General features: G+C 39.5%; 1 protein-coding gene across 5 annotated transcripts in view; it reads left to right on the top strand.

The window, feature by feature from the left end:
- The window catches only part of fip1l1a (FIP1 like 1a (S. cerevisiae)), a 94,641-nt gene that overhangs the window by 66,231 nt on the left and 2,604 nt on the right, over positions 1–25,806 (top strand). For 4 of the 5 annotated variants that reach the window (XM_063043145.1, XM_063043144.1, XM_063043146.1 and 1 more), the window contains 2 exons: positions 2,452–2,507; positions 8,881–9,118. In XM_063043145.1, the coding sequence (XP_062899215.1) occupies positions 2,452–2,507; positions 8,881–9,118 (294 nt within the window). The remainder of the gene's footprint in view (positions 1–2,451; positions 2,508–8,880; positions 9,119–25,806) is intronic. The other variant, XM_063043147.1, reaches the window with a different exon arrangement.

Raw genomic sequence — 25,806 nt, 5'->3', positions numbered from 1 at the left:
GGAGTGGGCAAGAAAGAGTCTAGACCTCAATCCAATTGAGAATTTGTGGCTGGACTTGAAAAGGGCTGTTCCCTTACTATCCTCATGAAATCTGACAGCTTGAGCAGTTTTATAAAGAAAAATGGAGAAAAATTGCAATGTCCAGATGTGCAAAGTTGATAGATACCTATGCATACAGACTCAAGACTGTAATTGCCACCAAAGGTGTATCTACTAAATACTGATTTGAATGGGTAAAATACTTACGCAAACAATTGTTTTATATTCATAATTAATTTAGATCACTTTGTTGAGATCTGTTTTCACCTTGACACAGAAGAGTCTTTTTCTGTTGATCAGAGTTTTTAAAAAAAAGCCAAATTAAATCCACTGTGATTCATAGGGGGTGGGTGCATACTTTTTATAGGCACTGTATTTAAAAAAAAATTGCCCTCTCCAAAGTCAGAGTTGAGTTTATTGTTATATGCACAAGTGCAGTAACTGTGCAAGTCTTCTGTGCATGTAAAAAAAAATCAGAAATAAAATAAATGAAATAAAAATAATGAAAAATTTCTAAATATCAAAAAAAATTATAAAGTTGTAAACAGTAAAATACTAAATCAAATCAATATTTGGTATGACACCCTTTGCCTTTAAAACTGCCTTAATTCTCTCGGGTACACTGTTGTGCAGTTTTGTGAGAAAATTGGATAGTAGGTTGTTCCAAGCATCTTGGAGAACTTGTCACAGTTCTTCTACAGAATTTGTCTGTCTCACTAGCTTGAGTCTCTCCAGGTAATCCCAGGCAATCTCGATGATGTCTTTATGACCTTGGCTGTGTGTTTGAGTTCATTGTCTTGCTGCAGAATGAAGTTGGGACTGATCAGGTGTCTTCCTGATGATAATGCTTCATGGATGAGAATCCACTTATACCTCTCAGCATTGAGGATTCCATTGATTCTGACCAGGTCACCAACTCCATTTGCAAAAGTGCAGCCCCAAACCTGCAGGGAACCTCCTGCATCCTTCACTGTTGGCTGCAGACAATTGTCTATGTCGCGCTCTCCTGCTCTTCTATGGACGTGCTGCCTCCTGTTTGAGCCAAGTCAGAAGTAGTCTTCATGGAAGAGTTGCTGCCAAAAAGCCCTTCTTCTCAAGTGGAAACAAAGCCAAGAGACTGACCTATGCACAAAAACACAAGGGCTGGGGTTCTTAACAATGGCAGCAAGTGCTTTGGACTGACAAGTCAAATTTTGAAAGCTTTGGCTCAAACAGGAGGCAGTTGGTTCATAGAAGAACTGGAGTGTGTTACATGGATGAGTATCTGCAGTCAACAGTGAAGCACAGCATTCTGTACTCTTTCCAAACCACATCTATCCTGTAATGAGGCAACTAGAACTGCACATTATAGTCCAAATGTGACCTAACCAACGTTTTATGCAGCTGCAACATTGTGTCCTGACTTTTATATTCAACGTTTGAATTGGTGAAGGAATGATGGCAAGCATTTTGTATGTCACCTTTACCACACTGTATACTTGTGTTGCCACTTTCATATAGCTGTGGGACCTCCTTCTGTACACCCAAAATTTTTAACTCATTTGTATGTGATTGTTGATCTTTATGCCAATGAAAATGGTTTATCTGTTTTTATTTTTATAACCCCTTGTTCAAGTGGCAGTCCTGCTTAAAGACAAATAGTAGTGTCACCATGACGCTATTCATGTTGCCTCTGCCCATTTAATTTAAATAGTTTCAATTTTGCCACCAATCCTTGCTTTTATTTTCTTGAGTTAAAATTGAAGATTAGAATAATGTGGTGATTTGACCATTGTAAGAAGACATTGAAAAATGAGCTCAAAGATTTATTATAACTATATAGGAAGGCAGGTTAACAAGAAATTGAACTTCAGAAGTAAGACTGGGGAATTAGGAGTGAGCTAACAGCAAAATTTGGTCATGTTAGAAAACTTTAAATGGTTCAAGTTGCAAAACAAGCTGTGAAAACGGAGAATCAAAAGATAATTCCAGCTGCCCACCAGTTCATGACATACTTAATTTTTGTCATGGATTTAGTTCAAATGTTATCAGTTGCATTATAAATCAGATAGCACACATGAATTGGAGAAATGTTGGGTATCATGATTTGTACTATTTAACATATAAATATCCTTAACCACCAAAAGCATGTCTGCCAGTGCACTCGTCAGATTTCAAGACAATTGCAGCAGCATTGGTGCATTCACAAAAACGGACTTTAAATGTGCTCTTTTGGTTGGATTTGTTCACGAAAGGGAAGTTATTAATCTACCATGGTATTGAATCCCTTGAACTGATATTTTAAGGATGGTGCTGCCGTTGTTGATGTGAAATTAAATTTTGCCATTTTATCCAGTTTTTTTTTTGCATTTATGTTTTGCATGGTATGATACAGTACACGTTTGACAAGTGGTTTGCTCTTATGATTTCTAGTGGACCTCCAGCATATAACAGCCGGACTGCTCCTCCATTTGGTTATCCCACCAATGGTAAGTACATTCTGTAGCTTTGTATTACAACATGTAGAGACATCTGAAAGAAAGATGCTTCTGGACACTTGAAACAATGCTTTCAAAGATTTTACAATGGAACTTAAGATGGTTGCAACTCCAGCAACATTTTGTACTACTTTTGTGGTGTATGAATATCATTGAAATTACTCAGCTAGTGTTGGATCAAGTTTTCTTGGGTTGTGTTACTCTGTATAATTGAAGTGCTGCCAGTGCACCATTAAGCAGGGACTTTGAAAAGTATGACCCAGCAGAAACGTAGAATTGAAGTATTACCAATTCAGGACTTGTGGTGCTTCCCATTCCTGCTGGCCTACATTGTATATGTAACTGATTTGAAAGATTTGGCAAACTTGTACAATATAGTTTGTAAAGGATACATGCTATAACTGCATTACATGGATGGCAGAAGCATTGCCTATTTAATACGGTATGTGTCACTTAACGTCCACGATATGTTCTGTGAAATCGGACGTTATGTGATTTGGACGTTGTGCGATCACCATATTATATACTTAGCAAACCTATATGGAGTACTGTAGTGTACCTGTGTTGACTAAATCCATGTCATTAGCAATTTCTCCATATCTGATATAGGTCCCTCTCGCATTTTTGTGAGCCTTGTAGTTTTCAGTGAAGCCGATCCTTTAACAGCTTCGAGAATTTTTTCTTTGTTTTTCAGGATCGTCGTGATTGTCGAGTGCGACATGCCTAAATCCCGAGCAATAGCATTCGCTGGTTTCCACCTTCATATTGTTTAATAACCTTTTGTTTCACTTCTAAATCAATACTGTTCCTTTGCCTCTTGCTGCTGCAATCACTAGGAGTGGTTTTGCTGCGTTTGGAAGCCATGATGCACTTTACGGTAGTATTTTCCAAAGAAAATTAAACAGATAATGTTACTACACTCAAGAGACGTGCAATACATTGATTGGTTACATCCGCTATGTCACGTTCTCTGATCAGGACTACGGAAGTATATGCGATCGGACGTTGCCCGAATGGTGTATTTAGTACTAGCTGCCACCCAAGCAGGCTGTACTCCTCTTCTGAGATTTTTGCTACAAGTACATTTATCCTGGCAGGCTTGGAGTTGCCTTCATGCTCCTGATTTGTACCTTAGTGGCAAGGCTTTAAGTAGTTAAGTATAGCAGAATGTGGTTGTCTAGTTTCCTGGTTTGTGGTGGCCCCAGAATGTTGGCAGTAATTCTATTGAACGTCAAAGGGAGATGCTTAGACTGTCATTGGAAATGGTCATTGACTAGGACTTGAGTGAAAATTATGTTAATTTCCAACAAATCTTAAGCATGAATATTCAAGCCTTGATGCATTTTCTAATACAAGAAATTCTACAGATGCTGAAAGCCCAAAACAACAGACACAAAATGCTGGAGGAACTTAGCAGGTCAGGCAGCATCTTTGGAAACGAATAAACAGTCGATTTTTCAGGCCAAGGCCCTTCATCAGGACTTGAAAGGAAGGGGTAAGGAGCCAGAATAAAGAAAGTGGGGGAAGGGGAAGGAGGACCAGCTAGAAGGTGATAGGTGAAACCAAGTGGGTGGGAAAGGTAAAGGGCTTGAGAAAAAGAAATCTAATAGGAGAGGAGAGTGGACCATAAGAGTATGGGAAGAAGGAAGTTCACCAGGGGAAGTGATAGGCAGGTGGGGAGAAGTGGTAAGAAGCCAGAGTGGGGAATAGAAGAAGAGAGCAGGGGAGGGTGATTTTTTTTTGTACTGGAAGGAGAAATCAATGTGCATGCCATCAGGTTGGAGGCTACCTATATGGAATGTGAGGTGTTGCTTCTCCACCCTGAATGGGGAGAGGAATTAAAATGACTGGTCATTTTGGTGGATAGAGCGGAGGTGCTCGACAAAGCGGTCCTTAAATTTATGTCTCATCTCACCAATATAGAGGAGGCTGCGTTGGAGCACCTGATATAACAGGTGACAGGTGACAGATTTGCAGGTGCAGGGTTGACTCACCTGCAAGGACTGTTTGGCACCCTGAATAGAGGTAAATGGGCAAGGGTAACATATCTGTCGCTTGCAGGGGTATATGCCAGGGGAAGGATTAGTGGGGAGGGACAATGGACAAGGAAATCATGAAGGGGGTGATCCGTACAGAAAGCAGAGAGTGGGAGGAAGTTAATGATGTGTTTAGTGGTAGGCTTCCATTGAAGATGGTGGAAGTTGTGGAGATGGATGTGTTGAATGTGAAAGTTCATGGGGTGGTAGGTGAGGACCAAAGGAAATCTATCCCTATTATGGCATTGGGAAGATGGTGTGAGCGCGGACATCTGGGAAATACTGTAGGTATGGGCAGCATCAATGATGGAGGAAAGGGAAACTCCATTCTTTAAAGACGTCCTGGAAAGGAAAGCATCATCCTGGGAACAGATGTGATGGAGACGAAGGAATTGAGAAAAGGGAATAGCATTTTTGCAGGAGACGGTGGGAAGAGGTATAGTCAAGATGACCATGGAAATCGGTATTATCTAAAGATCTGTGCCCACATTGCTGTCCTTGTGCTGAAAGAACAATTATTACTAGAGCAGTAGAAGATTTGACTTTAGAACAACTGGCCCAAAGAACTCCTTGTAGTGATAATCTGTAATGGAAGTGATTGGATTGTTTCATTGCGCTAGATGATACTTGAGATAGTGGAGAGTCTTTAACTACTTGTTGAATTTTGTGAAGTAATCTGATTCAATAATTCTTGTGTCAAGGGCAATCAATGTTGTCTGTCTTCAGGAAGCCATCTTTTTTAATGTGTGTTTGGACAATATTGTGATAACGTCTGGAGGCAAGTGGTCCTAATGAACTCAAAATTGTTGACGAAGTTGTCAGTAATTAAGAGCTGCTTCCCTGTCACAAACAGTTCGTGTCATTTTGCTGATTGTTCCAAGTTAACCTTTGAGATTGTGTTTAGTTAAATTGGGCCCTTTCTGATCTTGTGAACTGGAAGGATCTGGATATTTTGTTTCATCTTGTCGAACAGAGGTATGTTGATGGGTAAAATACTAAAGTGGTTGAGTCATGAACCTATTGAATCACTAGCCTATTGATTCAGCGATCTTGCTTGAATCTGCTGTAGCAGCTTGGAATTTATATACAAGTAATTAAATTAAACTGAACTAAAAATGTTTTATATAGATAGCCATGAAACTGTGGGAATATTTTTTTAAAAATTTGATTCACTGGGATTTTCCAGGGAAGGAAATCCCTATTCTTGCTGATTCTGATATATATATATATATATATATCGTAATTAAGTCTTCCCAGTCTTTTAAAATGCTTATAATAAAGGGCAGTTAGTGGCCTAACTGGGAAATCCACATTCTGTAGTTGAACTGTAGCAGCTTTCCTAGAAACATGCAACTAATCTTTAAAACCACAGTCTACAGTTGTCTAAAAGCTCTGATATGTTTTGTGCACTTAATGTGGAGTGCATTAAATTAGTTGAAAACAGAATTGAAATCCAACTTAGCAAAATTGGGTCAGAGAAGTGGATCATTGCTTAGCACTCCTGGCATAATTATCTGCAGTTTCCTCAGTCATGCTGTTATCACTGAGTGGTGCCCATTAATGACGGAGATGCTGCTAATATTGTCTCCCTGTTCAATTGTACTTCACTATTTGCAACTGGATATGGGGCTTGGTCATAATGATACCATGTTGCTTCTGTAGTTTAGTGGTAGTTTCAAGGGCTCAGACCTTTTTGGTATGTATGATGCTACTTTTGTACCTCATTTAAACTAGTTATTTCTGGTATTTTTTCTAGGAATGAATGCAGAAGGAAGAAGGGTTGTTGCATGATGAGTAGGGAATGGTTTAAGGAAGTCATCATCATGTTTTGCCTTCTCTATGAATGAAATAACGGAAGGAGAATGACAAAGTCAAGGGAGTGGCTGAAGCTGAATTAAGAGTACAAATTCATTGCTACATAGCTTCCTTGAATCATGGCTTTCATTTAATGGACCAAAATGAAAGGAAATTGAAGTAACAATATGAAAAGTTGTTGGGTCCAGGGATTAAGGAGAAGCAGTGAAAATGTCACTGAGAAAAAACAGTTTTATATTTGAGTGGTTTGGAGAGAATTTGGATAATAAATGAGAAGCAAGTTTGTTGGCACAAAGAATATCAAAAGGAGAAGAAAATACCATATACATTAAGATTATGGATCAAGTTATAATTTGGTGTCAAGAGCCACATCACCATGTTGATTGTCCAGGCTGGACAAATAATAGAACGTATTATCATGTAAGAGTGCTTATTGATCAACTGAAAGTGGTCAGTGTTAATCAATAGGTGGATTTTTTGTCATTGTTTGGCTTAATGGTATGAAACCTGTAGTTTGTGTGTTATCTGGAGGACTTCCAGTCTACTCCTTCCAGACATGGAGCCACCACTTATGATGGGCTTGTCCTATTGATAATGCAGGCTTTACCCATGGATAGTAATAAAATTCTGTAACTGTGGCTGAAAGATATGATTCTGAGGATGAGCATGCCAAGTTATTGCTCGTCTAATCTGTGGAACAGCTCTCTGACCTTTGGTATTAAAACAATGTTTTTTAATCACAGTCTGGTAATATATCACTTTCCTGATATTTTTATTATTCCATTATTTGATTAAATTCCCTGGGAAATCTTGGAAATATTTAAACCAATGTCTTGAGATCATTTAGTCATAAATAAGCTTTTCTTAAAATAGACTAGGCATTTTTTAAAATATCATGCTGAGCAATTATGATAGGATTATTCATTTGAAAAACATTAATGTGATGGTGACAAACATTTTCATTCAACTAAATTGCTGCTGACTGTGCCATTATTACTAGTAGTGCACAAGAATTCAAGCTATTATGAAGGGGCATAATAACCAACACAACAAAAAAAAACTTGGAAAATTGGAGCTGCTTTCACTGGAACCAAGTAGAGTAGAAAGTGACTTGAAAATATTGTGGATAGAAATCCACAGTGTCTTTGCAGTGTCTTTATAGGTCTGGAACAAGCAGTCACGATTAAAAAAAAATTAGGAAATGTATATGGATTTTAGAAGAGAGCTTCCATAGGAAAATTAGGACAAGCAATGTGGAGAATGAACATGCAAATAATTTGGTCTTGATGATCTCTTTCTGTTTTGGAATTGTTAAATGGTATCAAAACTTTTAGCCACTGTAGTAATTATTTTTGATTAAAGGTAGCTTTTTAAAGAAGTGTATTGGCAGTGGGTTTAAAAATCACTCATTAAATATCTGTAATTATTCAATCACTGATGATGGTTGCTGGCAAGTCTGCATTCATTGGCCATTATCCTATACTGATGCAGCATCAAGACCCAAAATGTTAACTCTCTATTTGCCTTCACAAATGCTGCTTGACCTACTGATTTCTTCCAGCAGTTTGTTGTTTTTTTGCTTCATTGTCCATTTGCTGGAAATGTGGTGAGCAGTTCAGCTGATTTGTTTTAAAGCTAATTAGCCAATTAAATTGTGTCGAAGTGGAGATTTGTATATACATTTAACCAGCAAATGGTGACTGCTTCTTTCCCCTGAAGAGCGCTAGTGAAATTGGTTTTTTCCCCAGAGCTCTTGTACAAGTAATATGGCTTCTTGGCCTATAGATCATAAGCAGCAGCAACTGAACATTCATTTTGTACGCATTTGTCCACTAACTTTTTTTTTTGCTCTGGTAGAGCTGTCTTTCTGAAACAAAAATGGAGTGGAACAGTCTGGGGACATGTGATCTGTATGACTTATTATTTAAAATGTAGTCTATACTATTGTTATTTTGAATATTTAATTCAATATTAAGTTGTGCATGGAACAAATTAAAGAGAAGGAAAGATGCAACAAAACATTAAAAATGTTTTATAAATGAAAATTTGAAAAGCTGCAGATGCTGGAAATCTGAAACAAAAGCAGAATGCTGGAAATACATAGCAGGTCAGGCATCATCTGTGGAAGAAGAAACCTGGTTAACATTTCTAGCCGAAGGCCCTTTATCAACTAGTTCAAGGTGAATGATATGCTCCATGGACATCTGCAACAAATGCAAGCCATTGGAAATTTCTTTGTTGAACATCTTGGTGAGAGACTATACTTCTGGAAGATAAAGAGCTACTTAAATAACTTCCTGAACTTCTGGCATGTGAGCTGTGCTTGTGCAGTTTCCTTTGTAATTGGAGGGCTGGCTGCTAGCTTTGTTATTGTTTTGGCCATAAAAAAGAAAGTTAATTAGAAATGCTTTATTATTATGATAACTATGGTTTTATTGTTTCATGGGCCTCAAAATGCCATGAAATATGATGATGAAAGAAAGTAATGATTGCCCAGTACTGCTTCCTTTCAGATTATGGTAATCTATCATATCCGAATATCCCAGTTTCTTCTTGGAGTACCTTAATTGACAACAACAAACAACCAGCACAACAACAGCAACATCAATGGGATTATTATCCACGGAGAGAGAGGGAAAGGGACCGTGATCGTGAAAGAGATCGCAACAGGGAGCGAGAACGTGATCGGGACAGGGACCGCGACCACGAGCGAGAACGTGACCGCAGCCCTAGTTCAAGTGCCTACAATGGGTGAGTCTAACTAAGAATGTTTGTGTTCCTTATTACATTTCACCCTAGCAGTACCACTCCTTACTTTATTTACCTAAATCATACTGTGTTGATTTCAGGATAATAAGAGCAGTCCAGTTTTTGCCTGACGCCGGCCCCCTAGGCCTGAGTCGACATAGTGGTAGTAGTTTATGACAAATTACTACTTTATTTTAATTTGGGTGTGCCCTTTAAATACTGTGAAATGATAAATTTCGGGTCTGATTAAAAGGGTTAGTAGTTGAGCAGTTTATTAACAAAGATGGATAATATGTCCTGTCTTTGCTATTAGACGAGAATAATTTGGTGGCATAGGACTCCTTTTATGAGGTTTTGATAATGCAACACCAATGGTTTTGTAACCAGTACTGGAGTGCAAACCACATTCAGATGGACAATAGTTGCATTTGTACCCTTTGACCTGGATTCTCCCTGCCATTTTGCAATTGCACAGCATACTGTGCACACTTTCCCTCACTGCCTACATTTTTGTTTATGGGCTTTCTGATGCAATTAGCTTCTCTCGCTTTGGAAGGGGTTCTGATATTATGAAGTACTTGCAAAGAGCAGTTTAACTGGCCTTAACACAGCAATGGAACCAGTAATTTTCTTCATTGGTATCACTTGATGTTCAACAGAAAATCTTGGTTTCTGCTTATTGGTTGTGATGGATAATGACCTTTGAACGTAAAAACGTAAGTAAAAATGGAAGTAGACCACTTAATCAGATCATGGTAATTCCTTTTGCATTTGTCTCCGAACAAATATATATGTGAGGGTAATTGATGTCTACAGAAATGGTGAATACCATTAGAGGAGAAAATAAATTGGACTTTACAGGGCATTCTTCAGCAATTCAGATTTGTGTACATTGTTTCCTTGATACTTGTTTAACAAGGTCAGCAGCATCAAATAATTGCTTTATTTGCCCAGGAGCGGATAAGTTGGATAGTACAATAGCAGATGAAATTTGTTCAAGGAGGCCTTGAGAATGTAATTGAATCTCATTCTCCATCTGTCTGGTAATCTCTTCACGTGGTAAGGTGTTTTGAGAGGCTGGTGTCAGGCATATGCATAAAATAGTATCTCCAAAGTAGCCACCTGGATGTAGCTAGGGCTTCAGTCTTGAGATGTTGATTTAGGAGAAGGCACTAACATTGTTTGCTTGCCCTTCTAGCGAATTTGGGGGTTTTTTGCAGAGATGATGTTGATGGTATTGTTCTAGTGGTTTGAGATATCTACTCCAGGTAGTCTAGATATTGCACTTTTGCCTCCGTGTTGAACTGGAATATCAGATGTTGTTAGAGAATGGTGTGTGTGTGTGTTTTGGCTCTATTTGCTTTTGATTACGATGCCCTTCCCTATCTACAACAGTGCATCTATGAATTTCTTTTACCCGTTGCATGAAAAAGTGCTATTTAACCACAAATTAACATTGCTTCTTGTTCTAGATTTCTTCCTTGAGGAATTCCTTTACTTATGCATCTGTAATTCCAGCACACGAACAATGAATTTATATCATAGTATTGACAACATTTCAGTGTGGATAATATACAGTTCCAATTAATACAGTATGTTATGTGCTATATTAAGGTTTTAGTTAGAACTGTTCAAAATTGTAAAGTATTTTAAAGTTTTTTTCAGCCATATCTTTTCACGAATAAGTGCTGGAATCAATTAACAGGAAATGGGGTAGTCAGGTCTGTAGGAATTGTAGTACTTCAGCTTCTCAGTTCAATGGATCTCATTAAAAGGAGAGTTCTGCCTTTTGGTAAAACATCTAAGCAGCGAAAAAAGAGCTGGAAAAATATGCAACTATATAACTTAAAGCTTGTGACCATCTGCTCCAAAAAAAAACGGCCCCAAACTACATTTAGAACTATAATTGTGGTGGTATGGATGCTATGGCTTCAGATCTGCCAATTACTTAGATCATTAAAACCCACTTTTATTATAAACTTATTTAGTGTTGCATCTCATCAAATGATCTTTAATTTTGCTCGCCTTACTTTTCACAGATTTGTAATGATGGGATTCTGTGAGCAAAGTGCTGCCATTATATCATTTCCTGTATCAGGAACCTGGAGAATAGGCAGAGAATGTAATCTGATTTAAAAACAGTAAGCACATACAAGCCCAAATTATTTTATTTGAATAGTTGTATTCTTTTAGGGTTTTGTGTGGTGCAAAAAAAAACTGTAGCAGTAGGGTAGAGGGCATTTTGTTCTTTTTATTATGGAAACGTGACAATTACTTGACTGCACACGTGCACTTGCATGTATGTTAGAAGTTGTAGTGTAGAAGCATAATGAACTGGAGCATGCAGAACATCTGTTTGTCGTCAACTTCCAGGGACCAGGGAGAGGGCTGGTCACTGAGAGCTGGCCAAAATGAATCTTAATGACTACCAGCCCAAGAAAAGTCTCTGTGCTGTTGCCAAAATTGTTCTAAATAGGGGAGGAGGACTCTGTAGGACGAAGTTGAATTATTTGCCAGCTGTGCAAGTTCTGCTGCCGCATGTCTTGGGGAAGAAAAGTAAAAGGCTTTTAATTCATAAAAGCTGCAGTTAAGGGTAAAAGAAAAGGTGGAAAGAAGTTCCATATGTCAGGTATAATAAAAAAAATATAGATTAATATATAATTTGTCATTTAATATATGTTATATTAATATGTATAATCTCCTTTGCGTCTTGTTTCTCTCTCCATAATTTGCTCATTACGTTCAGAGTATTTTAAGGATAATAGGTAAAATTCATGGTGTTGATTTTTGACATTTTAGTTTTTATTGGCAGGTGTGGCAAATAGCGGGTCACAAATCACTTACCATAGGCACCTTTCTGTATTAAAATGGTTACAGTAATATTTCTGAAATTTTGTATTTTGTAACATTTTTGTTTTCAGCAATACTTTTTGGAGTCCATTTGCATTGTTTTCAAAATGTAGCAGATGGAAACACAATGCTTACAAGGTACCCTGTTGAAGAAATAATGACAGTTTGTACATTAAGGAGTTGGGCGGGGGGGTGGAAATGTAGAAGAAAAGAGATCGTAGTGTTATTGCTCTGTGATCTCAGATAATGAGGGAGGATGTCTTGGAAGGGTCTTTAAATGAGGCCATATAGGTAGAATTAAGAAATAACTCATGAATGACGGAATGAAATAATACAGGACCTAGAGCAGCAGAAATGTAGGCAAATCCAAGAGGTGCAGCAGTGATCCAACTTTGCCACAATAAACTGAGATCACCCTGTGTGAAAGGATTACACGGAGTGAAACTTTTAAATGTAGACCAGGTGTTGCTACTTGCATGTACTTTGACATTCAGAAAGTAGGATTCATTACAAAATGAAATGGTAAGAATTTGTAGCTAGTGTGTTTCCACAAGTAAGGATGCCAAGTCTAGGGATTCCTGGATATCAAGAGATATCACATGACAAGTACAGAGTATCAAAAGTGTGGGAGGTCTTTAGGAACCAGGGAAAGGATGTGGGGAGGGTGTGCTTTTAAGCAAAGTTAGGAAGGGAGTACTACAGTAGCATAGCAGCATGGCTATTAAAGCTTGGGGTGATGGAGTTCTGAGTTCATTTCTGGTGCCGTCTGTACATTTCTTCCCATGAGCTCATGGGTTTCCTCCAAAAGCTCCAGTTTCCTCCCACATTCCAAAGATGTACCAGTTAGTAGCTTATTTGTCCTGTGGTTAGGCAAGGGTTAAATAGGTGGGTTGCTGGGTAGCTTGTTGAGCCAGAAGGCTTCAAACACAAATCTTGGGCTTCTGAGTGGTCCACCCAACTTACTAGCTGATTAATGTCAACGGCAGGTAGAATTATGCATTTTGGAGGGTAGGGTATTGTTTGGTTAGGACATAACATAAGCAGTAATGCTTAAGAGATAGCATATTATAGAAAGGACTTTATTGTAGAGTAGATTTACAAGGGATTTGCCTGGAAGGAAATGCTTGTTATAAGGGGAGACAGGACAGGCTGGGGGGCTGAGTAGGATCTGACAGCAGTATACTTATGAAACCACAAACATCCTGTATCTAGTAAAGTGGCCACTGAGTGTACAGTGTAATAGAGTCAAACTTAAATGGAAATACTGCTGTAACCCAGAAGCTACAGTCTCTGTGGAATGGTATGACTACAAACTAAAGCATATCCCATGAGTATATCTTAGTGGAGCCATACAACAGAACAGCCAGAAATGTATCTGAACAAAACTAGACTCTGTACAAGTCACTTGTGAGTTGTAACAATGAATTTTAAACCTGAGAATTTGTGAGAGACTGCATAAGCTCTTTTGTTGTGATGATGTGCCAAATCAAAAAGCTAGCAGTGTTGGAGATGAAACCATGCAGCAAGGCAAGAGAACTAGGGTCACAGCAAAGGACTGCCTAGATCAGCATTCAAGGAATTGGGAAGTCAGCAATTTGTCAATCAGCTGCTGATCCACCATGTTCCAACACAAAATGTTAGCAAGGACATTGCAAACTGCTGGTTAACTAGACACCTATTAACGTTGTTCCTGCTCCGTATCAATGCTTGTGCTTATAGATTTCCTTTAAAGCAGTTGGGTAGTTTGGTGGTTCACCAGTTAAATTATTAGCTGAGTGATTAATACAGAGATCCAATTTAAAACTACTGCAGCAGCTGTAGAATTTAAATTCACTTAATTTGGCATTTGGAGAAAATTAATGCTAATCATAGACATGATGAAAACTACTGTTTTATTAGTTAAACAAAATTGTATGGTAATATCCTTCCAATCTATCATCTTTATCTGATCTCTCATTGTAATTTCAGGCCAAGACCTGTGGTTCACTCTTAAATACTGTAGCAATCCAGTTAGTTGTAGCATTTGAACAGAGAATAAGTAAAACTAGATGAAACAGCTGGGAACAATCAATTCAGATGTGGCAAAGTCACCAGCAGTCCAATTGATCTTACAAGTTTCCTATTACAAACATTTAAGGACCGATGTCTAAATTGGGAGAATTGTCCCACAGACTTGTTGAGCAGAAGACTGACATGGTGGTGTACTGATACACATCTTACAGATAATGTGCCAGACATCTCCATTGAACAGCCATCTTTCCTCATGGTCATGAAAAGGCCAGATATGTAGCACAGTTGTTTCCAGAAGAGAGGGAGTAACTCTGGGAGGTCTTCAACATTGACTCCATTGAAGTCTCGTGCAATGTGTAAGGAAATCTCTTACTGATTGACACTTGCTGACCCTTCCATAGATGATGTAATCATTTCTTCCTTTCAACAACATTTGGAAGAAGCATTGAAAGTTACAAGTCCATTACTAAGAGGATGTCAGTGGCACTCAGACCGAACTAACTTACCCTGAAGGACACGGCTGCCACTCTGGGTCTGCAGCAGTTGGCAATGTCATGAGGACAAATTCAATAGGAATAAACCTCCTTGACCTCAAACATGCTAGTCTGCCAGTGGCAGGTGCATCAGTTATTATAGTGTTGGACAAGTGATCACCACAGAGGTCAGTGTAGTGGTCAAATCTCATTTTCACACCAGAGATGCCTCCAATCTGTGTCACTACAAATTTGCCAAATGGGATATTTTCTGAACAGATCAGACAGCCAAAACAGAAGCATTATGATTTATCAGAAACATAGAAGGCCACAATCTGTAATCTCATAATCCAGTATTATTTCTCATTATACTGTTACCATCAAGCCTGGGATTGACACTAGTTCAGTGAGGAGTACAGAAGGGTGTGATGGAACAGGACCTTAAGTTTGTCAGCTTAATAAATTATGTACACTGAGCAGCAAAAATCAGCGTGTGGTATACAAAACAGCCAATGCATCAGTTGAAAGCTCTGTAGTCCTCTACACATTGAGTTCTGAATGCTAGTGAATAATTAAACTTACAACTATAGAAGAGGGCTTCAAGAGCATCCCATCTTCAACAGTGATAGGGCCCAGCATGCAAGGCAACACAAAAGGCTGAAGCATTAACAGTTACGTTTGGTCAGAAGTGTTAAATAGATGTTCTATCTTGGTTTCCTCCGAAGAATGCCACATCATAAAAGCCTGTCTACAGCCAATTTAATTCACTCCAGGTTAATAATAAGCAACAGCTGAGGGCTCTGGATGTAGTCAAGAATGTGGACCCAGCCAACATTACAGCTGTAGTACTGAAAAACCAGCTCTGCTTCCCTAAGCTGTTCCAGCACAGTTATAAACTGGCGTTTATATGAAAATGTGAGAAGTTGCCCAGGTTTGACCTGTTTGTGAAGATGGGAAATGTTATCTGGCTAGTTTCCAAGAAATCATTCTACCTTCAGTCATCAGCAGAGTATTGGAAGCTGTTGTGGACATTGCTTGCCAATAATGTATTTGCCAATATCTAGCATGAGTTTTGCCAGAAGCACTCTGCTCTAGACCTCTTTGCAATCTTAATCCAAATATGGGCTAAAGAGCTGAATTCCAGAGGTGAGCTGAGAGTGACTCTCCTGTACATCAAGGTAGCATTTGGCCAAGAGTGGCATCATGACTTCCTGGAAAAGCAGAAGTCAATGTGCATCAGAAGGGGAGAATATGTTTAATGATTGTAGTCTGATGTCAAGTAGAGGTAGGTGGCTGTAGTTGTTGGAGATTGATTCTCCCAACCCCAGGATATCATTGCAGGAGTTCCTTGCAATGGAGTCCTTGGTTCAATCATCTTCAGCTGCTTCACTAATAACCTTTATTTGTCAGGTGTTCAGAAATGGGGGATGTCTATGGATGACTATAGAATTCTTCAATGAATGAAGCCATTGAGGGATTTGCGATGTCTGTGAAATTTAAAAGTAAGGTATTGCAGAATTGCAAGCCAGTTTAATTTTATGTTCATCAATTTGGTGCAAAGTGGAGGATAAATAGCAGAATTTTCAATAAAATCAAATCAGGAGGATATAAGATGAATCATCCAACAGAGTGTTTGAATAGCTGAATTTACAGATAACAAAGGCATGGAGGAGAGATTTAATAGTTTATAATGCAGAAATATGAGTAAAATTTTAAGGTGGTGAAAAGTAAAAGTAAATACTTTCTTCATGACCATTTGCTGATATCACCAAGTACTTTAAAGCTGATTAAATACTTCTGAAATGGAGTTTATTTCTGTACTATCAGAGATGTAGCCATGTGAATAACAAACCTGGCCAGTAGCCTCCTAATTTTGGTAATGTGAGTGTGAAATATGTATTAGCCAAAGCACTGTGAATCACTTCCATGCTATTTTGAGAGAATCCATGATGTAACTTTACGAACAAGAGAAAGTCTGCAGATGCTGGTGTGACGAGAATACACATAGATAAGATGTTAGCTGTCCTGTGTGATCAGCAGTTGGTCTGCCACCTGTCTTCAAGAGAGAGATAAGGAACACAATGAAACAGCATCTGGAGATGTGTAATGAAGGGACGGGAGAGAGAGCTGTCTGGAGCGGCTCCCCCTTTGAACCCTGAACTGTTTGAAGTGATGGACAAGCGATACCCCAGCAGGGGGATAAAAAGGGACAGGTTCGCTAAGGCGACACACACGACACCCGAGGTAACGAGACCCTGGAAGCGGTGCGCCTCTCACGAGTCGGTGGGAAGTATCGGACAACGCACTGGGTGGAAAAGTACGATCAGCGGGAACCCGGTGTGTGTCCGCCCTTGCTTGGGTGCCGGGTTCACTGCAGAGGATCGACCGCATCTGGAGGAGGGGTCACAGTCGGTGACATCACCAAGGACCTGCCCGAAAGCTGCTTGTGAGCAATTATCGGGTCTGTGAGTGGAAGCCGTTTCTGAATGATCAGTCGTTCTCGTTCTCTCTCTCTCTCTCTCTCTCTCTCTCTCTCTCTCTCTCTCTCGCTCTCTCTCTCTCTCTTTCTCCCCCCCCCACACGTTGTCCATCGCCATGGCAACGATTACTGCAAACTGAACTACTAAATTGGACTGAACTTTGTGTCACTTTGAAATTGGTCATTTATCCCTAGACAACGATAGAGCTTGATTGATGCTGTTATCTTAATTCTGTGCACGTGTGGTTATCATTGCTGAACTGTTGCATTTATTATCCTTTCGATTACTGTGTTGCTTGTTTCTTTAATAAAACTTTCTTAGTTCTAGTAATCCAGACTCCAGCTGAGTGATCCATTTCTGCTGGTTTGGCAACCCAGTTACGGGGTACATAACACTGGAAATCCAAGCAACACAAACAAAGTGCTGCAGGAACTCAATAGGCCAGACAGCAGCTATAGAAAAAGAATAAACAATCGCCAGACAGCAACTGTAGAAAGAGTAAACAATCCCCAGTCCTGATGAAGGGTCTTGGCCCAAAACATTGACTGTTTACTCTTTTCCATAAATGCTGCCCGGCCTACAGGGTTCCTCCAGCATTTTGTGAGCGTCACACAGTTTTATATTTGGCTCATTGAAAGATAGCACCTCTGTCTGTCAATTAATACATGATTGTCAGCCAGCATATGTCTGCTCAAGTAGAATTTAAATCTAGAACCTTGCAACTTAGTTTTGAGAGTGCTATTAATTGAGTTAGCTCTAAGCTATTACAGAAACATCTTTGGATATGACCTAAGCTTGGATTTGCTCAAACAGAGGCATGTTTGCTATCGGTTTCAACTTTGCCTTAGAATCACCAGATGGAAAGATAGCATCAATGAACAGAATTTGTGATGGTACAAAAGACTATGACTTTTTTTTATATCCAGTTGGCATCAGACACTCAGTATAGAGATCCAAGGAGGTACATTTCTTTGGATTAATAACAATGAGTTAGAGCTATCTTTCAGTGATATCTCTGCAGAACCTAAAGCGACAGCACAGTAGCTTGGCGATTAAAGCAATGCTTTACAGTTGTAAAATCAGAGTTCAATTCCCACCGCTGTCTGCGAAGAGCTTGTATGTACTCCCCATGATGTGTGGGTTTCCTCTGGTTTCATCCTACATTCCAAAAATGAATGGTAAAGGCTAGTGATTTGTGGTCATGCCACGTTGGCGCTGGAAGTGTGGTGACACTTATAGGCTGCCTCCAGCACATCCTTGGACTGTGTTGCTCGTTGATGCAAATCACACATTTCACTGTATATTTCAATGTGCTTATGACAAAGCTAATCTTTAACCTTTAATGTGGTATTTGAATCGTAATGGCCCTTATCTAAACTAGAGCTTTTTCCCCTCTTTCTACCAAAATGGTGGATGAACTGTATAAGTATTTTGTATCAGTCTTCACTGTGGAAGGCACTAGCAGTATGCTGGAAGTTCAAGAGTGTCAGGTGCAGAAGTGAATGCAGTTGCTATTACGAGGGAGAAGGTGCTTGGGAAACTGGAAGGTCTGAAGGTAGTTAAGTCACCTGGACCAGATGGATGACACTCCAGGTTCTGAAAGAGGTAGCTGAATAGGGTTAATGCAATTGCTAGCTCTCAGCATTCCCATCAGCCCCATTTTCCCATTTATTTCTCTTTAATGTATTCTCCCTGATAGGCCCATCAATTCTTGCAATCTAGCAGCACTTTGATTAACCTACTAACCAGTACACCTTTGGAATGTAGGAGGAAATCAGAGTACCTAGGAGAAACATGCAGTGTCATAGGGAGAACATGCAAGTGTTATGTAGACAGCACTAGTCAGAACTAGACAGTCAGAATCAAATTGCTAGAGTTCAGAGTTCTCAGAGGATATAGGAAAAAAATAGAAATTAGTACCTTTTTAAATGGTAAGGGATTGAAAGGTGTTTGGATAAAGTGACTTTAGTGTTATACGCTAATTTCTGTGTGTTTCCTTGGCTAAGATATCTAGAACCAAGGACAAAATGAGAGGACAGTGATGAGAAGAATTCTCTTTGCTGGCTGCGGAGATTCATTCAGTTAAATTCAAGACATTTAAAGGTGTTGATATGGGTTCAGTGCAGGAAGGTGGCGCTGTGGTAAATATCAGACATGAAGGGTTGGAGGCTCATCTTCTGTTCCTATTTTCTTCTAATGTCTCTTCAGATGGTATTTGTCAGGTAGCAGATCTACTTTGCTTTTATATGCTTGTCATTGAAACTCTCTGTAGTTTTGATTTTACCTGCTGTTCTGTGAGTGCATAATAATTTTGTGAAGATCAAAACAAATGCGGGTTCATCTAATTTGTTCTTTCTAAACACAATGTATGCAGATTCTTTGAAAATCACCACCAAATATCAAGAAGTCAAGATCTGAGAGGAATAGATTTCTCAACATTGTCATTTGTTGTAAATGGTTTTATGTATCAAAAAGTTTTGTATTGTGGTTTGTGATTTTTTTTAATCTCCCTTCATTTTACCTATTCATTACTTTATTCATTACTCATTTATGAATAATGGTCCAGAGATTATATTTGCTCTTGAACAGACTGTTTCCAATGAACTTTAACTTATATAAAGTTAATTGTGCTTTTTTCCACAAGAGGTATTCATTTCCTGCAAAGAAAATTGAAACGCTATTTTGTTGTCTTGTCAGGAGTACTCCCCTTGTAATAATTAACGGCTAATAGTACAGAATGCGTTTGTCATAGGAGATGTATAAAGGATTTGATTTTGTTAATTGAGGAAATGCCTCTTCAGCGAATACTGGAATGTTGCTCATTGCTTCACTTGGCTTTCTTGTAGTTTTGGCACTGTTACAAATTTGTGAATTTTCAGATCCACATGTTATTTTTAAGCAAGCTAACTCTTCCAAGTTAGCTTCCTCAAGCAGCAAATGCTCTGGATTCTTTACTGTCTGAAACATGTATTATTTTCTATGAATCATAGTCATAATGTTATTTCTGGAATTTAAAAGTTTTGGCCAGAGAGGGCCTTCTAAACCCAAGCGAGAGATTGACTACCACTGTCACTTTTTAAAGTACTCTTTCCAAAATGCATTTGTCACCTTTGCATTGAATATTCTATTATCATTTGGAATCAAGTTCTTAATAACCATTCCTTCCACAAGATTACGCTGCTACATGTGAAAACTGAGAAGATGATGTCGTTGCCAGGCAGGTTGCAAATATATATTCTGGTTATTTTGTTAGCTTCAGTAAATTTCAAAAAAATGTAAGTAATCATTTGCAATTTTTTTGAGTATGACTGTTTCTATTTTAGGTAACCAGTACAAGGTGAAGTCTCCCAAACTGTGCATTTTACTTTCACAACATTTGGAATATTGGTATCTCTAGTTTGACATATGAGGCTAAACTGAGAAATTGATTTTGTCTATATAATGTTGATATCTGGTAGTGGAACCTTTGTTATACTAGTAGAAAACCTTTGTATATAGAGATTTTCTTTTTTGTTAAATCCCTTTAAGTCTGCTAATCAAATGAAGCCTAATGTAAGCCTAGAACAGCACTCATCTTCTTTCTGTACTTTGTAGTCTGCTGAACTTAACATTTGGGTTCAGCCAATTCAGATAAACACAGATTCCAGCCTTCATGCAGTACATTTCCATCATTCAAACTTCCAGTTTAACATATTTGTTCACTTTCTGTTTGCTGCTCCTCCAGACCTATATCTTGTAATTCATTAAATATTGCTTTGGCTTTTACTTGCTACTGTCATCCATTTACTTTCTCCAGTCCTCTGCAATATATGACAAAACATTTTTTAGTCTTTTTCTCTTTCTTCCCACTGCCATCCTTGTATGTCATGAAACGTGCTTCATTTCATGATCATCCTTCAAGCTTCTCTGAGACATAGAGATACATCATTAAAACAGGCCCTGCAGTCTACTGAGTCTACACTGACCATCAGTTTACACTAAACCTATGTTAATCTCATTTCTTTCTTTTCTCCCCACATTCTCATCTACCACTTAGCTACACGCTAACAGAATTTACAGTGGCCAATTAACCTACCAACCTATACATCATTTGACACATGGGATGGGAGAAGAGCACCCAGAGGAAACCCATGCAGTCACAGGGAAAATGTGCCGACTCCATGCACAGGGCCCAAGGTCAGGATTAAGAGCAGTTTTGGGCCCCATATGTAAGAAAGCATGTTTTGGCATTGAGAGGGTCCAGTGGAGGTTCACGAGAATGATCCAGTGTAAAGGGGTAAAAGTAAGATGAGCATTTTATTGATCTGGGCCTGTATGGAGGGGGTACATATCTCATTGAAACCTACTGAATATTGGAAGGCGTAGATGGTGGATATGCAAAGGATGTTTTCAATAGTTGGGGAGTCCAGGACCAGAGGGCATCACCTCAGAGTAGGAGGACATCCCTATAGAACATAGGTTATAAAACCATAGGAACAGAATTCGGCCATTTGGCTCATGGAGTGCTCTGCCATCCCATCATGGCTGATTTATTATCCCTCTGAACTGGATTCTCCTTGTAATCTTTGACACCCTTACTAATCAAGAGCCCATTAAAATCTGCTTTAACTATTTACAATCACTTGGTCTCCACTGCTGCCTGTGACAATGAGTTCCACAGATGTGCCACCCTCTGGCTGAAGGTGTTCCTCCTCATCTAAAGGGATGCAGCATATTCTGAGGTTAAGCCCTCTGGTCCTAGACTTCCCCACTCTTGGAAACATCCTCCCCACATCCACTAATTAGATCTTTCAATATTTGATAGGTTTCAATGAGATCATCCCTCGTTCTTCTAAACTCCAGTGTGTATAGGTACAAAATATCAAATGCTCCTCATACGTAACCCTGTAATTTCTGGAATCACTTGTGAACCTCCTGGATTCTCTCCAATGCCAGCACATCTTTTCTTGATTAGGGGACCAGAGTTGCTCACAATACTCTTAAGTGCGGTCTGACCAATGTCTTAAAACTCCAAAATTACGTCCTTGGTTTTATATTGTAGTCCTCTTAAAATGAATACTAACATTGCCCTTGCATTCCTTGCCACTGACTAAACCTTCAAGAGTTAACATTTAGGAAATCCTGCCAAGGACTTCTAAGACCCTTTGCAATTCTGATTTCTGAATTTTTTCCCCATTTAGAAAATAGTCCATGCCTTTATTTCCTCTACCAGAGTACATGACCATATATTTCCTGACACTCTATTCCATCTACCACTTCCTTACCCATTCTCCTAATCTGTCTATAAGTCCTTCTGTAGCCTCTATTTCCTCACTACCTGCCCCTCCTCCTACCACAAAGCCTCCAATTCCATCATCCAAATGATTGATATATAAAATGGAAAAAAAAGCAGGCACAACACTGACCCCTGTAGAACACTAGTCACTAGCAGCCAACCAGAAAAGGCTTTGTTTATTTTTACTCTTTCCTGTAATACCATGGGCTCTTGTCATGTTAAGCAGCCTCGTGTGGCACCTTATCAAAGGCCTTCTGAAAATCCAAGTACACAGCATTCACAATATCCACTGATACTCCTTTGTCTATCCTGCCTTTTATTTCCTCAAAGAATTCTAACAGATTTGTCAGGCAAGATGTCCCCTTAAGGAAACTGTTGGCTTTCACCTGCTTGATCATGTACCTCCAAGTATCCCAAAACATCATCCTTAATAATGGACTCCAACATCTTTCCAACGACTCAAGTCAAGCTAACTGACCTATAATTTCCATTCTTTGGCCTCCTTTCCTTCTTAAAGAGTGGAGTGGCATTTTCAATTTTCCAGTCCTCTGGAACCATTCCGGAATTTAGTGATCTTGAAAGATCATTACGAATGCCTCCACAATCTCTTCAGCTTCCTCTTTCAGAACCCTAGGGTGTAGTCCAACTAGTCCAATAGCTTATCTACTTTCAGGTTCTCAAGTGCCTTTTCCTTAATAGTCACAACTACACTCACTTCTGCCCCGATACTTTCGAATCACTGGGATACTATGGGTGTCTTCCACAATGAAACCTGATGTAAACTACTGAAACAACAGGAATTCTGCAGATGCTGGAAATTCATGCAACACACATAAAAGTTGCTGGTGAACGCAACAGGCCAGGCAGCATCTCTAGGAAGAGGTGCAGTCGACGTTTCAGGCCGAGACCCTTCGTCAGGACTAACTGAAGGAAGAGTGAGTAAGGGATTTGAAAGTTGGAGGGGGAGGGGGAGATCCAAAATGATAGGAGAAGACAGGAGGGGGAGGGATGGAGCCAAGAGCTGGACAGGTGATAGGCAAAAGGGATACGAGGGGATCATGGGACCTCCTCTCGTATCCCTTTTGCCTATCACCTGTCCAGCTTTTGGGTCCATCCCTCCCCCTCCTGTCTTCTCCTATCATTTTGGATCTCCCCCTCCCCCTCCAACTTTCAAATCCCTTACTCACTCTTCCTTCAGTTAGTCCTGACGAAGGGTCTCGGCCTGAAACGTCGACTGCACCTCTTCCTAGAGATGCTGCCTGGCCTGCTGCTTTCACCAGCAACTTTTAGGTGTGTTGCGTAAACTACTGAAATTTGTTTGCCATTTCTTTTGTTCTCTACCTTTACCTCTCCAGCATGATTTTCCAGTGGTTTAATCTCCACTGTCCTCTCCTTTACTCATTATATCTGAAGAAAACTTTTGGTATCCTCTTTTTATGTAATTGGTTAGCTTACCTTCGTATTTCATCTTTTCTCTCTTTGCTTTTTTAGTTGGCTTCTTTTGATTTTTAAGAGCTCCCTAATCCTCTAATTTCTTACTAATTTTGCTGTATTGTATGCCCTCTCTTTCTCTTTTATGCTGTATTTTAGTTGCAGAGGAATTTCTTCAGCCGAAGAGTAGTGAATCTGTGGAATTCATTGCCATAGATGGCTGTGGAGGCCAAGACATAACATATACTCAACTGGAGGTTGATAGGTTCTTGATAGATGTTAAAATTTATAGGGACAAGGCAGAAGAATGGGGTTGGGAGGGAAAATTATCGAGCAATGGTCAAATGGCAGAGCAGACTGAAATGGATGAATGGCCTAATTCTGTTCCTATGCCTTATGGCTTTTCTCATTGTAATCAATAACTTTGTTAGCAACTGTGAAAAATCATCAACCTGTACTGCAAGGGTAACAGGATGGCAACAGCTTACAATGGAAAATAGAAAAGGTGTATCGAAAGAGCAATACTATGATAGTCGTGGGAGCTTTTAACATGCAGGTAGGTTGGGAAAATCAGGTTGGTAATGGATCTCAAGACAGTGTATTTGTTGAATGCTTACAAGATGGCCTTTTAGAGCAGTTTGTCATTGAGCCTACTAGGGGATCAGCTATACTGGATTGGGTGTTACGTAATGAACCGGAGGCGATTAGGAAGCTTAAGGTAAAGGAACTCTTAGGAGACAGTGATCACACTTGGAATTTGAAAGTAAGAAAGTAAAGTCTGATGTAGCAGTTTTCCAGCTGAGTAAAGGAGTTGAAGGGAGTGAGGGAAGAGAAGTAAGTGCAGTTAATATTACAAGGGAGCAGGTGCTCAAAAAGCTGAAATATCTAAAGGTATGTAAGTCACCTGGACCAGATGAACAGCACCCGAGGGCTCTGAAAGAAGTAGTGATAGAGATTGTGGAGGCATTAGTAATGATCTTTCAATAATTATTGGACTCTGGCATGGTTCTAGAGGACTAGAAAATTGCAATTATCACTGCGCTTTTTAAGAAAGGGGGGAGACAGCAGAAAGGGAATTTTGACCATTTAGCCTGACCTCAGTGGTTGGGAAGATGTTGGAGTCAATTGTTAAGGATGATTTTCAGAAGACTTTTGACAAGGTGCCACACAAGAGGCTGCTTACCAAGTTAAGAGCCCATGGTTAGAGCATTGGCTGATTGGTAGGAGGCAGCAAGTGGGAATAAGGATCCTTTTTAATTGGCTGCCAGTGACTAGTGATGTTCCGCAGGGGCCGGTGTTGGGACCCTTCTTTTTATGGTGTATATCAGTGATTTAGAAGACAGAATAGATGGCTTTGTTGCCAAGTTTGCAGGTGAAACAAAGATTGTGTTGAGGAAACAAGAAGGCTGCAGAAGGACTTAGTTTTGGAGAATGGGCAAGAAAATGGCAAATGAAATATAATGTTGGATAATGCATCGTTATACACCGGTGAAATAAATGTGCAGACTATTTTCTTAACAGGGAGAAAAATCCAAAAATCTGAGCTGCAATGGGACTTGGGAGTCCTTGTGCAGAACACCCTTAAGGTTAACTTGTAGGTAGAGTCAGTTGGAAGGAAGGCAAATGCAATGTTAGCATTCATTTCAAGAGCAGGGATGTGATGCTGAGGCTTTATAAGGCACTGATGCAGACTCACCTTGAGTACTGTGAACAGTTTTGGGTTCCTTATCTAAGAAAAAATGTGCTAGTATTGGAGAGGATTCAGAAGAATAATTCCAGGAATGAAAGGGTTATCAGATGAGGAACATTTGATAGCTTTTGGCTGTACTCGCTGGAATTTAGAAGGATGGGGTGAGGTCGGGGATCTTCATTGAAACCTTTGGAATGTTGAAAGGCCTAGACAGTACATTTGGAAAGGATGTTTCTCATGATGGGGTGTCCATTTAAAACAGAGATGTGGAGAAATTAATTTAGCCAGAGGGTGGTGAATTTGTGGAATTTGTTACCACAGGCAGCTGTGGGGGCCAGGCCATTGGGTGTATTTAAGGCAAAGATTGATGGGTTCTTGATTGGCCACAACATCAAAGGTTATGGGAAGAAGGCCAGGGAGTGGGGCAGAGGAGGGGAAAAAAGGATCAGCCACAGTGGAGCAGACTTAATGGGCCAAATGGC

Source organism: Mobula hypostoma, chromosome 3, assembly GCF_963921235.1.
Source record: "Mobula hypostoma chromosome 3, sMobHyp1.1, whole genome shotgun sequence".
Classification (NCBI taxonomy): domain Eukaryota; kingdom Metazoa; phylum Chordata; class Chondrichthyes; order Myliobatiformes; family Myliobatidae; genus Mobula; species Mobula hypostoma.
Note: the sequence above shows the minus strand (reverse complement) of the source record. Positions and strands in the feature narration are given on the sequence as shown.